The sequence below is a fragment of the Tauraco erythrolophus genome, chromosome 3, assembly GCF_009769465.1.
Source record: "Tauraco erythrolophus isolate bTauEry1 chromosome 3, bTauEry1.pri, whole genome shotgun sequence".
Taxonomy (NCBI): Eukaryota; Metazoa; Chordata; class Aves; order Musophagiformes; family Musophagidae; genus Tauraco; species Tauraco erythrolophus.
In genome coordinates, this window is record NC_141467.1 from 80,102,481 (window position 1) to 80,118,878 (window position 16,398).

Genomic DNA, 16,398 nt, shown 5'->3' on the forward strand with positions numbered 1-16,398 from the left:
GGAGCTGTGCACCTCCTGACATTGATCCGCAAGCAGGCCAAGGGAATCAACGCAAAGGAATCCCAGGCAGTGAATCAATGTGGTGGGTGAAAATACCACGTTTACTTATTTTCAAAATTCGGGGTGGAGTTCTCTTAATGGTGGACGAGAAGCTCAATATGAGCCGGCAATGTGCTCTTGCGGCCCAGAAGGCCAACCGCGTCCTGCGCTGCATCAAGAGGAGCGTGGCCAGCAGGTCGAGGGAGGTGATTCTCCCCCTCTACTCTGCCCTCGTGAGACCTCACCTGGAGTACTGCGTCCAGTTCTGGAGTCCCCAGCATAAGAAGGACATGGACCAGTTGGAGAGGGTCCAGAGGAGGGCCACGAAGATGATAAGAGGGCTGGAGCACCTTTCCTATGAGGACAGGCTGAAAGAGTTGGGGCTGTTCAGCCTGGAGAAGAGGAGGCTCCGGGGTGACCTTATAGCGGTCTTCCAGTACCTCAAGGGGACCTACAAGAAAGATGGGGAGAGGCTGTTCAGGAGAGCCTGTTGTGATAGGACAAGGGGTAATGGTTTTAAAATAGAGGGAGGTAGATTCAGATTGGATATTAGGAAAAAATTTTTTACCATGAGAGTTGTAGAACACTGGAACAGGTTGCCCAGAGAGGTGGTGGATGCTCCATCCCTGGAGACGTTCAAGGCCGGGTTGGACGAGGCCCTGAGCAACCTGATCTAGTTGGAGATATCCCTGTTCCTTGCAGGGGGGTTGGACTAGATGACCTTTGAAGGTCCCTTCCAGCCCTAACCATTCTATGATTCTATGATTCTATGATGGAAGCGTTCTTGAGAATAAAACAGCAGATGGAGGCTGATTATACCAGAGAAGAAGAGGCAGAGGTAATGAACTGGGAGAGAAGAAATTGCGAGGGGACAGTGAGTCAGAGAGGGTCAGTGGGGACCAGGCCAGGCAGAGAATGGCCGGAGTGAAAATACCCGGCCAGCATCTCTGCTGCTGCACCCCACGGGGCGGCAGCTTCTCCCACTCATCTTGGCTTTGGTCTGCCTTGGGGTCTTGAGTGATGCCATACCAACAATATTTGTGCTCCCTGAGCCCATGTCACTTGGAAAAGAGCCATCCTGTCCCTGTCTATGTGCCCTCACAGGGAGTCAGATGTTCCTCAACTGGAAGCACTGTGGTTTCACCCAACTTGCTTCTGCCCCGGCTAATGAGGGCTCCTGACAGCAAGGGTAATGTAGTCCTGAGAAATCTGGATTACCTCAGGCTATCTGGAAAAGTCCTCTGAAACAGCACATCCTTATGATGAACAGAGGCTCAAAAGCAGAAGCAAATTCCAAAGCTTTCCCCAACACAAGTAACCACAAAGAGAGGATCCATAACTCTGTCATAACTCATCATGGGAGCAGTGGGATGAAGAATGGAGGAGGCACCACTGCTTGTGGGGTTACTGTAGAGATTTTCCTTCTTGGACTCTGGTAGCCTTAGAGGAAATGGATGTATATTGTTGCTGAGGAAACGAGTCTCCCAGGGGAAGGTCGGCTTTTCCCCTGGTGTGAATTTTTGCTGCCTCGTGCTCACTCAAGTCAATTAACCTCAAACCTACAAACTGTGCATGTCACAGCTCTGTGCAGTCATTATATGGAACTTTATACAGATGCATGTGGATTTAATCATAAACAGCCCAGGAATGGATTCAAGTTTATATTCCTCTTTAAATATTTGTATTGCTATAATGAAGTATTGCCCATTTTTCTCTGTAGGTGCCAGCTTGCATGATGACCTCAGTAAATACTTCTGGTTTCATCATTCTCAAGGGGACACGATGACAGTCCAGGATCCAAACCAGATGAATCTCTGTGCTGCTGTTTGGGCTGTTGTCTCCTATGTAATTGCTGACATGGAGGAGATGTTGCCAAGGTAATAAAACAGCAAGAAAGAAGATTTCTGTTCTTCAGTAAAGATCGTGAGCCCACTAATGCATGTGGTCTACAGCTGCTGGGAATTCCATTTTTCACCCTGATTTTGTGCATTATTATGCCTTTTTTTCTCAAAGCATAGATTCTTTTACATATTCCTGTTTCTTTTTGCTGTTTTGATGTCTTCTATTTGTGATTTTCACTTAAAATTTCTTCTTTTAAGAACTTTTTAAATTTCTGATGAAGGTACAACACCACTCTGATTATAATATAATAACCATTTGTGTGCAAAGTGATCCTGTGCAGCAGGAAAAATATACGAAATAAATTTGTTGCATCAGAACAATTAATGTATTGAGTTAGTGTAAATGTTTATGGATTTGTTTTCTGTCTTTCACTCTATGCATTAAAATGACGTACTATTAATAAAACAACCATTTCTTTCTACCCTCTTAAGATAATACTGTAGTTTCCATATGGTTTTCAGGTTATAGGACAAATTAATCTTGGCTGATTTAATGGTAATATATGGTAAAATGGTTAATTAATGGTCAAAATGCTAAAATAGTAGGGCTTTTAGTAGTTCATTCAGCTTCTGCTGTTAAATCTTACTAAAGGTTACTTTGTGCAAAACTCAGATAAACTAGGACATAGAGGATAGGAAGCCAACCACAGGACTCCCAGATCTCCTGTGCTTCTTTGGGCACCTCCCCATGGAAAGCTGTGCATGTCCTTTTCTTTCTGATGGAAGACTAGCCGTAGTGACATGCAGATAATTTCATATGGCAATTTTTCTCTGAAATGCCATGATGTTTCAGAAACAGCATCACAGCTGTGATTTGTGACCTTCACTACCTGCCAGCTAATATCCAAATGAAGGGTAAGAGCAAATTTTGATTCAGGCTGCTGAAGCCATTCCCAGCTGCCCCTCTCTTGCTGGGATGCCCTCCCCTGCTGGAAGCCAGGCGAGAGGTTGCATGTACATATGCATGTTGACGGAGGAATTAATCTGGGAATCCAATTATTTTGTACTTTGTTGTTTTTTGGTTTGGGTTTTTTTACCTGCTCAAAGATTATGAATACTCAGACGATTTTCAGGGGTATCTGTAGAGAAGATGTAGCTGGTGTTGGGGAATATTGTAAGGCTTATGAGCTCTACCCATTTCTTGGTGACATGATCCTTGTTTGTTCTTTTAAATTTTACGATAAGCAAACTTACTGATGTGAATAACTGCTGCAATATAATCAACACCAAACAACTAACGTAACGAGCAACACGGAGCATTAAACCAAATGGGAGGCAGTCCCTGGTGCTGTTAATCAGTTCTGTAGTTGAGCAATAGCTGAGTGATGAGCCATTCATTTTTGTAGAGTTAATAACCATGATATCTGTTTACCATGATAATAGCGGGTTTATATCAAATCTATTAAATATTTCAATTTTCCCTCCAAATTATTTCAGGAACATAAAAGCTTCTTGGAGATACTCTGCTCTTTCTTTTTAAAGAGACAATATTGAAATAAAGTTAGCAAAACTTTCCTCTGCTTTCAAGGCATGATGCCTGTGCTTTTTTTTCTGATTTGCTTGACAAGAGCATAGCTGGTGGTGCTCACCACTATCAGATCCTCAGTTGTCTCTAAATCCAGCCTTTTGACCTTCGCAGAGTATTACTGACTGTTTCCTGAACTACACTCCACGTCTTTTTCCCTCAAGGTATGCCACTTTGTATGTCAGACATTCAGAAGGGTTTTCCATGAAGTTACATTTGTTGTTACAAATCTTAACCTGTGCTCACTTGGAAAGGGGTTTATTTTCATTTTTCTCCTTTGCCTCAATGGAGAAATCTCAAATTCAAATGGAGAATCCCTGGAGTCAAGAATACTCTCTGCAGAGGAGAAGAACACTGCGATATGCACGTGGCGTTACAGCACATCCCAAGATCTGCTTGTTGGCTCCTAGGCTACATAAGATGGGCCATAAGACCATGGTGTCCCTGAAGAGAATTTAACCTTCACATCAATTTCAGATACACCATTCTAGAGAGAAGCTCTGCAGAGTGGATTTTGAGAAAAAAAAAGTTTAAAAATCAAAATTGCCATCTTATTTTTATATAAATAGTGAAATTAAAAACCTTTCCATTTTCAAATTGAAAACGAAAGGTGTTTTTACATGTAAAACCAGGTTTCATTAAAATAAGACATTGTTTTTTCAATTCACCAGATCTTTTTTGTCTGATCTGTTGTAGTTCTCAGATCTAAAAGTTCAGCTGTTCACAGTGCTGTCCTGATAACCTGCCTGTTCAGATGTACCTCTTTCAAAAGTTTCCATAAATGGAGAGATGCTAATCAATTTCTTTCTTTTCCCAGTGGATTTTTATACTTTCTGTGCAACAGCTCATCTGTAGGAATTATGCTGTTTCAATTGCTGACAATTAAATATATATTGATTAGTCAATTTTCAGTTCGAGAGCACTTCTGAAGTGATCCAGGTATGCCAACAGAACTTTGCTTTCCTCTTGCATGCTGCCTTTGATCTTTGAGAATCTTTCTCAACTTTAGCTGAGAAAGCAATAGCTGAGGATATTATTTATCTTACTGTTATTGTCAGGGTCAGCTGCCGTAACTCTGTGCTTTTCATAAGTATTTTGACGACACTCTAAGATAAAGGGACCAAGCGTACGTTTCCCTCCGATAAAATGAAACGCTCTCAGCTTTGGACTAGATCGCTTTTTGCCTGCGAAGATCTGTGAGCTGAAAGTTGAAAAAACAGTGGCATTATTCAAATATATGTCAAAAATTTAAATTTCAAATAAACATTTTCCTCAAGGTATTACAAATCTCGTGCATCTGCTGAGAAGAAGGGAGGCCCCTGGGTAGCTTTCCTTTCTGCTACAACTCGAAGCTTTCAGACGTAGTTACAGAGGGACGAGGCCAATACATAATTCATTTATCCAAGTAGAATGTAGCACAAACGATGAAAAGTGTCTTTTCAGTACTGCATAATGTAACATAGGTAATTTTGCCAGTAATAAAAGAATTGGAGGATAGGAAGCCGAGTTGGTGCTTTTGTCCTTCATGTGTCAAAACTTTATTGGAGTTTCACTGTCTCTTTGAATGAGGCAGTTTTATGCGATCCCACAAGATTTTCACCACCCTTAAAATAATTAAAAACAAAGAAAGACAGCTATTTCCTGGAACAAGAGATGAAGCAGTGCTTCATCTGCTGCTACACTGTGAACATCTCTGGCTGTGTATTTAGTTAGTATGCTTCCCCCATAACGATTTGAGACACTTCCATTTACCATGAGTAAATATCAAACTGATCTTGATATCTATATCTGTCTCATGAAATATACATACCGTCTAAATGTGCCCAAATGATTAATTTACTGCTGCGTAATGATTAGCATAAAAATCTCATCACTGCACAGGATAGAAATGTTACCACTAATTGCTGGTTGAAGTGAACAATGTTTTTTGCATAGAAATTAATGATGCATGCATCGCAGCTCAATCTTGAATGGGAAAATTCAAGACTTTCGGGAGGAGAAGCCTCTGTCGTTTTTTTTTCTTCTCTTTTTCTGCTAAATGATAGGAGAGCCTGATCGTGTATAAAAGAAAGGAATATCATTTTGTGCATGGTTCATTTTATCTTTACACCACACTTATGGAAATGTTTTAATTTACGCATTTTGCAATCTTCTGTCTACGGTAAATGCATGGAAGTGCTGTTCACACACACACACACTCCGTAGTCTTTCATGGTCATTATTTCTGGGAACTCCAGCCCTTTTGCACAAAGGAGCTGTGATTTGTAGGTACAATTGTTTAATAAATACATTGTACCAGCACCTGATTAAGGCCTTTAGATGCCCCTCTCTGTAAGCCTCTTTGCCCTTGGAGGAGGGACCTCAATGACAACTTTATAACCAGCTCTGTGTTTAGCTTGCAGTTTAATTTCACTTCAGGACAGACCAACCTCCTTTATTTTATGCTAAGTTTCTGTTTTCTGAGTTTTTTTCAGTCTTTCACTCTGTCTTTCTCAGTGTCTGTGTTGTGATATGGATATTAGACATGACTAACCAACTGAAAAAATCTGCGTATTTTGTGCCTTGGGGCTCAGGAACTGCAAGATGTGGTTGAGATTACTCCGAAGAGCAATGCAGAAGCACATGGTTGACAGCTTCATCAGGGCCACCACTTGCCGTTATCATTGGCTAATGTTACTGGTGGTAGAGCTTTGTGATCAGTGCAATGAGTTTTCATCACCAGTCTCAATTTTCTATATAACTGAGTGAAAATCAGGTTTTGTGGAATCCAAAGAGGGAAGGTCTGGAGGAGGAACCACAAAAATTAAAGCAAAGTAACACTGAGGCAGGGACTGTGGCTCCAGGTACTGGTGTTTTACTCTGCTTTGCTGGGTGAGTTGAGGAACACTACCTGAGCCTACCTCAGTTTCACTGTAAAATTGTGGTAGTGGTGTTTGCCTGATTTAACAATGCTGTGTTAAAATACATGATGCATGTAAAACGTAAGTTCATAGCAGAGGTGAGGTCCAACTGGAGGAGAGGAATAAGAAGGTAACATCTTCTAGCTGCATGAGAATTCATCTGTAAAATGTGTCTTTTAGTAATTACTGTCTGCATTTACATTACTTGATTGTTTCCATTCGCATTGCTATTTGCATTTACTATTTGTTATGACAAACAAATATTCCTCTTCCAGATACTGCCATTTCAAAACAGAATTTGGACATTTGCACCTCCACTTGAAACTAATGGTACTTCGCATCCAGGAACTATGTGGGACAATTATGTATGCAAAATGGTCGTGCACATACATATCATCATATATGCCATCTATATATATCATTTCACAGCTTTGAACCGTCGTACACATGCTAAGTCTCTTTCACAAAATCAGTGGCCATACAGTGGGGCAGTATTATTGTAGGAAATCTTTTATCATGGGAAAAGAGAATAGGTCAAACAGTTTTCCAGAAGCCATGCAGCCAGTCAGTCCAAAAGCTAATTTAAGGATACTGAAGTTCCTTCCTCAGCCAAACTGTGCTGCCCATAAATGAGTTGCTACTTTCTTTTTATACCTCTGAGATAATTTTGAAACTGAAGTGTAAAATTTTGTGCAAAAGTGACATTTTTGACTGAGCATATGCACTGTTCTGGACTGCAAATTCAAGAGAGAGAAATGAGAAGATAATTTTTTTGTTTTCTCTCAGTTAATCAAGTTAGTCATTTCTAGAAGGAAACTAAGTAGGGATACACCACTTATATTAACCTTAAAACATGTTAATACATACCAACGCACTTCTTCTTGTCTGGGCAAAATATAGAAAAGCTTTCTTACAGAATCATAGAATGGTTTGGGTTGATGGGACCTTCAAGATCATCTAGTTCCAATCCCTGTGCCACCTTCCACTAGACCAGGCTGTGCAAAGCTTCATCCATTCCGGACTTGAACACTTTCAGGGATGGGGCATCCACAACTTATTTGTGGAGGCAAACTGTTCTGGTGCCTCATCGCTCTCAAAGTGAAGAATTTCTTCCTTATACCTAATCCAAATCTACCCTCTGTCATTTTAAAGCCGTTGCCCCTTGTCCTATCGCTACATGCCCTTGTAAAAAGTCCCTCTCCAGCTTTCTCGTAGGCTCCCTTTAGGTACTAGAAGACTGCTAGAACATCTCCCCAAAACTTTCTCTTCTCCAGGCTGAACAACCCCAACTCTCTCAGCCTGTCTTCATAGAAGAGGTGCTTCAGCACACATCTCTAGCTCCTCTTACTTATTCCCCATGCTACATGTGTTTGCATAAAGATATTTAAGTTGGACCCTGATGAAGCTGACTTACTTGCTGGAGTGGCTGGAATTCCTTTCTGCTGCTCTTCAGGTGCTGTCAGATTGCCATGAGCAAGCTTGATGTTATCCCCCTCCCCTTTCAAGTCTAGTTTAAAGCCCTGTCAATGAGCCCTGCTAGCTCCTCCTGAAGATGACTTCATTTCTGCTTTTTATCAAAGCATGTACTTTATACGCAGAAGTGGTCAAAAAAAAAAATATGCATTTACAGAGTGACAACTATGTTCTTTAGTCTTAGAAAAATTGAGATAATAGTGCTGCATGCATCTTGACAAGTCTGATGTTCTGTGCGTGGACTGAATCTTTGGGAAAGTCTTCAAAACTGTGATTTCAGTGAAGTTCTTTGTGGCTTGTGTTATAATCTCTGGATATTTTAACCTCACCTTTGTGAATGAGATTATTCAATATGTTACTTATCCTGAATTGTCTATATCTTTTGCTTTTTCTAGTGATACGGTGTCAGTGATAAAGCTGCAGAGAATTCATATCGTTGCCTGTACTTAAAAGCAACTTTTCCAGTTCTTTTACATTTCAAGTCATCATTTTATATTTTGCTTTAAATTTTTCTAGTTAGGACAAAAAGTTATGACAGTTTTTAATATGATACACAATGTAGAATTTAATGATTGTTCAATAGCAGATAGCAAAATATCCACATTTTTTAATAAAACTGCCGTGCTGTTCTTTCTGTGGCTATTATCGAGCTTTAGCTCATCATTAAGAATAGTTTAATAAAAGGAATTACTAGAAAGTGAGTCATGAGACATTTAACCATGGAGAGTTTAACAGGCATAAATCACTGCATAATTTCTGAATGGAAATAAAATGTTGACTGCTTTACCCCTCCAAATTGCTTATTCTGGAAGCAGAGAAAGCTATAAATAGCTACAAGAAAATGCATACTTCTCTTCAGCAGTGATTCCCAATGCTGAGTTCTGTGTAGTAGTTATTTTAAGCCTTTATAATGTAGCCTGAACCTTTAACATGAAACATCAAGAAGGAAATACACACTAGTTGTTCTGAATTCCTATGCCTTTTTTGCAATAGTAAAGATACAGCTTTACTGGGAACTCACCTTAGCTTTAATATTTCTGTCCCTCCAAGCAGGGGTCCTTTTTGGGCTATATGGCAAGCTTAGTGGAAGGGTAAGTATGAGCAGTAGAAGAAATTACTTAAAGATTTTGTCTTGTTAGGTCTTTGTAGAACTATGAAAGTGATTTTTTTCATATACATGTAACTTTAGCTTGTTAAATAGCTGAACTTAGTTTTTGACACGTGCAGTTGTTGAAGCCTGTTTTTGTTCCTCTTATAAACAGTAATGTTTCCATGAGAAGATAATAAATGAAATAATTCAGTAAACTCTGTATAGTACCACTTGTATTAAACAACAACCATTTATCAACAGGAACAAACTTGTAATTATAAAGAGGACTAATTTGGCAAGTTGGTAGAAGGAAGCAGACATGACAGAAGGAAGTGTCGACTTTTTCAATTGAGCAAAATCTCATTTCAGATGTTTCACATTGGAGAAGGAGAGAAGGAGAACTTCTCAAAGGAGAAGTTAGAGAAAATGTGCGTATCCTTCTGTTGATCAAACTCCAAACAGTGCTGGTGTGAGCAGAGGCTGCTCGACAGTGGACTCTGAAGTTAGGGGGTTGTCCGTCTCCTACACATTTGAAAACAGAGTAGATGTGCTATATTCTCAGAACTATGTAAGCCTGAATTTATGGGGTGAGGACCAGAAGCATTTTGGGGAATGTTCTACAAGAAGTATGTGACACAGTTGTTCTTTACACCATGTCTTCATGTGACAAACAAATCATAAACCAGCTCAGCCACTTGCCTCAGGCTGGTGGTTGTCCCATGGTCCTGTGGAAAGGGTGGCCACTCCAGGCTTCATCTAGAGGAAAGAGAACTGAAGATCACTGACCAGAGTCCAAGTGTTTGGCTGACCCAAGCTCTCTTTCTATGCAGCTAAGGCAGGATTGACATGGAGACTTTTTCTGCTCATCTGCTGGGTGCAGAGGTCCTTTGCATCCATGCTCCCATAGAACTCGAATGAGAGGAGAATTTTCATGCTTGATGACCGTATGGAGGTGAATAATTTTTTTTTGCACTCCAAATGATAGAAGTTCAGGGAGAGCTCAAGGTCACAGGCTCTTTTTTTTCTCCCAGACAGCCTGAATTATAGTTCAAACTGCAGTACTTGTATGTCTTTCAGACTTGGATTTGAAATGGATTTGTAATATATAACATTGTCATCACACTGTGAAATCACCGAAGCCGAATACTTTTCATGTTCCATATCTCTGCATTTCAGAGCTGTGTCTAAACAAGCAGGAACAGTAATGACTGTCAGCGGAGCGCTTGACAATATCTTCAAAGCAGAAGGACTGAGTAAACATTTGCTCTGTGTGCTCTATTAGGTGTCAACGAAAATTTTATCCCTCCCTCCCTCATCTGTGAAGTGATGGATGGCGAAAACATTACTGCTCTGTGTTTCTGCAGCACTTAGTCTTAGAGTTGCTGCTACAATACTTCTACATCAGTTTGAGGTGTAAGTTTATATGAGACATCAGGATATGGCAAACTTCAGAGAAGCTGCAAACGTAGCAACGTTGTTTATTGCACAGTGCTTATTCACACAGTAGTAGATGATCCTTTAAAACAGAAGTATAAGAGTTTTCCATTATTTGCAGAAACATTCTGCTGACCAGCTAAAGCTTTGAAAGACCTCTGTTACTTTATTGTTTTAAACTAACAAAGTGAAATTAATACCTGTGGTTTTTTTAACTTACCACTTAGATTCCTCTATGGAAAAAACCCCATCAGCCCAGTTTAAAATAACTGTAGGAAGAGCTCCCAGAGTTCCTTTGATTTACACTGGCTTAAAATACGAAGAAACAAAGATTGCAGCTTCAGATAAGCATTGGTCAAGTCAGTAGGAATTTCTTTAAAAACATTTGCAAATGTGGGCAGATGGCGTCAGTTGTTCTGCACCATAGCAGAGCAAGCAGTTACGGTAGACTCTTGTTTTCCCAAAGTTATCCTGATTTTTACAAAAATCCTCCTGTTGCCATTAATCTCCAACATTCTAATAAGCTCTAAATTTACTGCCATGCTGTAAAAGTTTACTTTCTGGCCACTTTTTTTTTCCCCTTAGAATAAGCTCAGTCTAGTGGTTTTAACTTCAGACAATAAACCAGGAACTCCCAAGTTCTAATTCTGCCTCAGTAACCATCTGACTGGGTGGTCTTGGCATACCCTAAAGGTATGCCTTCTGTGCAGATTTAATTTGTCAAAAACTAAAAAAAAAAAAAAGTCTTTTTCCTAGCCTGGATGTGGCCAGAGGTGTGGGACACTGTTTGTTCTAATGAGGTATCTTTTATCTTTGGTCATAACCTGACAGCAGTTGAGGTTTGGGCATCTTCTAATTTGTGTTTCGTAGGTGAATTAACCTTGCAGCTGAATAATACTTCAGCTTGGCTGAAATCTGAATACCGTTGCGGTCTGTCTTCACTGTGACTGATTCACAGTTTGGAGTGGAAAAGACATCAGAATTTGGTGAGGTTTTTGACCTCAAAACAGACGAGACCTTGCAGTTGTGGAGTATTTTCTGTTGGTTTAAAAATTGGACCCTCTGCATGTGAAATTGTAGATGTTTCCCTTCAAAGTTCTGCACAGAGACTTCTAGAAAATAGCATTGAGGGGAAAAATTACAAATGATTAGTATAAAAACCATCATGTGTGATAATACCATGAGCCTGGATACAGGAAATATATTCCAAATTTAAAGTGGTGTTTTAGTTTTTTTTCAAGAATAAGAGTTAGGATAATAAAACTGCAGAGTAAGTTTAATAAAGTGTCTAATTTATTCTTAATACAAAGTAATTTTCTTATAGCTGCAAGAAATAAGCCCTACTGGAGTCAATTCAGAGAAAATTCAGCAAACAGAAATAGGTCCCACCCGCCTTCATTATCCTAAACAGAAATCTCCCATATTCAGCTTCTGTTCTTGGTGCTTACTCAGCATTTAGCACAAATAATCGGGAGTCATCCCTCATAAAGCACTTACAAGTTAGTGAAATGTCAGAGAATTACCTTCTGTGTTTGATTTTATTATAAATTCATCTACTTTCCTCTCCGTTTTCTTACTGGATATAATTAACGACACCAAAGACTTCTCAGGGTATAAATTAAAGTTAAAATATGAAGTAATGCCAATGACTTAAGAAGACAATTTACTGATAACTCAGTCTTCAAATTCCCAAATACAGCAGTTACTCGCTTTTTCACCTGCCGACTCTGGCTCTAGATTCAATACATGGTATTAGCTGCCTCTCTTTGCTAAAGGAAATTACAACAGGACTTACCTATATAAAACTGTTCTTTGTACTTTAAGGTGAAACTAAACCTGTCTTTAAAATGACTCATTGCCCTCAAATTTTTTTTCCAAATACTTTTTTTTTAAAGTCAGTTTCAGTGTCTCTCACTAGTAATACGCATACTCACAATTCACACAGCCAAAAGAAAGCAGCACAGGGAGGACTTACTCTTCTTGCAGGCACTAACATAATCAAAAAGTAGTGGTTAAAAAAGTAGAACCAGCAATTACATACAGTAAGTCTGAGATGCTGCTGTTCAAGGGCTGAAAAACATATGCTTATCTTATATTTAGGATGAAAAAAAAACCCAAAAAAACAAACTTCTTTAGGGAAATGGGATATATAAGGCAAAATACCAAGGAGTGCAAATGGGAAGATGAGATTCTCAATGTGCCCAAGTAAGGTAACATAGCGCCAAGATACCCAAAACACTAAACTATTCTAGTAGCTGGAAAAAATAAAGACTGAAGAGGAAAATGCCTATATTCAGTACAAACATATAAAAAGTAAGGAATTTTTTAATCCAGGAAACGCTGCAGTTGCCTCAGATGTTGTTATAGGACCAAGACTGGGGCCAGGCTGATGGCAGGCTTGGAAGTTTAAAGCAGCTGATGGCAGGCTTAGAAGTTTAAAGCAGCTTTAAGCAAACCTGAGCCAGCTGGATGGGAGAAATGTATAACTTACGAGTTCGTTATCCTTCATCACCCAAGTAAGTGAAAATTGGCTGATCTCGGTGCACTTATATTAGAATTTTGGTTCAAGGGAAATTTGGAGCAGGAGTCCTCGATGCCAAAAGAATTCTTGTGTGAAGCTGCAGTTGGAAAGTGCAGTGTGTAACACTGCTGTAGCAGGGCTTTTTATATTTCTTTTTCCTTTTGCTGAGGATTTTTTCATGCAATCAATGCTGAGCCTTTTGTCAAGGTTTACTTTAAAGTTAGAAACTGATGGGCTTCCCACAATTTCCCCTGAGCAAGTTTTCTTTGCAATGAATCTTCTCTACAAACTTCTTTGGAGCTTGCAACTTAACCGGTGGGATAACGTGGGCGTTCGGTGTGCTTGCACAATTTTCAAACATGAAAAACTGCCCTTTCATTTGTCTTCCAGGAGGAAATTATGTTCATGTGACTGCAGATGTTGATGACTTATTTATATTACATGCGGTGATTCGTGATTGAGCAAAGAAAGAAAGCAAAACCCAACTGTTTGGCTGCTTCTCCAGCCTTTTGAGGTCGGCACCTTTGTGGAACCTGAGCAGCAGCAAGAGAATAACAGGTGAAAAGAAAACTTGTGCATGGAGAGCTTAGGCAGGGCTTGTCGGTCATCCAAGTGCTGTGCTATTTGCCTTCAGTATGTCACTACAAATTCAATATCTCAATATCAAATCCAGAGAAGCTTACAAAATCCAAAGGGCGTTTATGCCTCACCTTTCTTTATAAAGGAGGTTCTGAAATGTCCAGGCTTGCCTCCCTTCCCCAGAAAGGGTTTTATGTAAGGTTGCTATCTAATACTATAGGTTGGTATCTAATACGTTAAGGTAAACAACAGGAATAGAAGTGCATCAAAGATTGTTTTTACACTTCAATCTTTAGAAAAAAATGATTTCACATTTTTGTACATGATTGAAATGAAAGATACTGCACAGATGAAGTGAGACATATCCCAGCAGGAGGAAGGTGTGATTCCGTGAGATAAAAGGAAGATGTACATTTTCTCACTACTGAATTTGTGCGAAGATACATTTTATAACAAATCTTCCCTTAATGTTGTAAGGATCCATAAATTCAGATCAAATTAAATAGCCACCCAATCAGCATTTTAAATAATGATGTGGTTAATAAATAGAAAAAAGATCAGAGAGCTGTGATGTAGCAAGTCCTCTGAAAGTCTCTTAATGGCACTTAATAAAGAGAACTTCAAAATCAATACAGGACTTTCCTGGAAGCCAATGTAAAGTCATTAAAATAGGAGTGATATAAAGCAAGCTTGTATGGCTGCAGGAATTCAAGCGTTTGTATCCTGGGCATTTTATGTCTGGGGAAAAACATGATCAAAACTTTTGTGAAGAACAGCAACCGTAGAATCATAGAATCATAGAAGGATTTGGTTGGAAGGGACCTTCAAGACCATTTAGTTCCATCACTCCGTCATGGGCAGGGACACCTTCTACTAGATCAGGCTGCTCAAAGCTTCAGCCAATCTGGCCTTGAGCACTTCCAGGGATAGGGCATCCACAACTCCTCTGGGCAAAAAATTCTTCCTTATATCTAATCTAAATCACCCCTCTTTCAGTTTAAAGCCATTACCCCTTGTCCTATCACTACACGCCTTTGTAAAAAGTCCCTCTCCTTTAGTTACTGGAAGGCTGCTATAAGATCACCCCGGAGCCTTCTCTTCTCCAGGCTGAACACCCCCAACTCTCTCAGCCTGTCTTCATAGGAGAGGTACTCAGCCCTCGGATCAAAGCAACGTATTACAACACTCTAATTCTGCAAAACAAGACCTTTCCCAAGAAATTGAAAATCATTCCTTCAAAGTAACTGTATCATCTTGGCACCATTTCACAGAAAGTTGCATTCTGTCCTTGTGTGACTGCCCAGGGACAAAACTTTTTATTTGGTGTTGAGAAAAATCCACTACTATCTTTCCCTTGTATGACATGAAATGAAAGGACTGTGCCTGGCACAAAGACAAACCTTCCTGTGAACGCTACAGATTGTGTTTCATTGTATTGTTAAAAGTCTTCCATTTCCAGCTTCTCTTCATTTCCTAGACCTGGCTACCAGAGCCCAACAAGACCTTGAACCAAACAAGCATTTAACCCAACAACAACAAATGCCCAACTGGATTTTAAGACTTCAAAATATTTTTCTTTCCTTGTTCAAACAGGTACCCATTTACCTCCAAACACAGGCAGTCTCTGTGGTTCAAGCTGTTTACATCAAGAGACTCCTCTCCATCCCCATCTTCCAGTAAAGTCTTCTGAACACCTGACATTATCCACAACATATTTATGCAGCTTTGTGGAGTTTTGTTCTGGTACAACATAGATAGCATGGTTTCGCTAACAACTGGGAAAGCTCTTGAAGTTTCCCTTTACAGAGTTAGTTTTTTTGCAATTTTTTCTCCTCCATGTTGAATCCTTTGGGTTTGAATGGTGACAGCCTGCAAACATCCCTACAACACAGTTGTAGGGAAAAATAAAATAAAATAAAATAAAATAAAATAAAATAAAATAAAATAAAATAAAATAAATAAAATAAAATAAAATAAAATAAAATACAACAGAGAAGAGACTGTCTCTTGAGATTTTCCTGTAGTCAAGTGTGCTACATGCTTGGACTTAACATTTGGGAGCTGAATGAGAGCTACACAAGTACAGATGGACTCACAAAGGATCAATGTAACAGCTCATGAAACAGTAACTTGCTTGGTCCTCGGACTGAAGGAGCTTCCATGAAGTCATTCTGCCCTATTTTCCTCCGAATTTTGAATTTGGAGAAGCACCATACCTGGCAAGGAAAAGTCAATTATAAACTTGCCATTTCTCTTGGCTTCATGTTGAAAGTATGGTGGAAAAACTAAGTTCCTCAGTCAATGTAGGTTCTTGCTATATATAGACCTAGTTTCGAGTAAAGGCATAGGAAGCTTAGGAAACCTGATAATGAAATACATATTGAGACACAAAGCCAGTTTTACATTCAATATGATTTCATATTTTATTGAGTAAACCCTATAACGTATTTTATGGAGTGCATAAAGCTGACAATGTAATTAAACAAGATGTGGATCTTGAACACACACAGGTAGACTAGCTCCACTCATTCCCAAATTCAAATACAGAGACTACTATGTCTTCTCCAGACAAGATCGTGCACCAATGCAGCGTAACATTCAAAATTACTTTGGCTTATAAAAAGTGGTGCAAAATCATACTAACATCTCTGAAACCAAAATCTGAGTTGTATCAGCTTACACCACTGGAAGCAGCCACTCATAACTGAAATCAGCATTTACCCAAGATATTGTGCTTACTTGCAAAGTGATTTGTAGGTTAGTGGTGCAACTTTCTGTTGGTGATGAGCCCTGAAACTACCTGCTGCTGGTTTGCTTGGGGTCTGCCTCACTGCCAGCCCCTCCATGGGTGGGTGTGCTCCTCTGTAATCTGCAAACACTGTTTGATAAGGTTGAAACAGCTGTCCTTACAAGCAAAAAGCAATACAATACCGTCT

At 39.5% G+C, this 16,398-nt stretch overlaps 1 protein-coding gene across 1 annotated transcript in view; it reads left to right on the forward strand.

Moving 5' to 3' along the window:
• CPQ (carboxypeptidase Q) overlaps positions 1-1,920 on the forward strand; it is a 151,167-nt gene extending 149,247 nt beyond the window's left edge. The window contains exon 7 of the mRNA XM_086609482.1: positions 1,760-1,920. Within this exon, the coding sequence (XP_086465608.1) occupies positions 1,760-1,920 (161 nt within the window). The remainder of the gene's footprint in view (positions 1-1,759) is intronic.
• Positions 1,921-16,398: the final 14,478 nt, after the last annotated feature.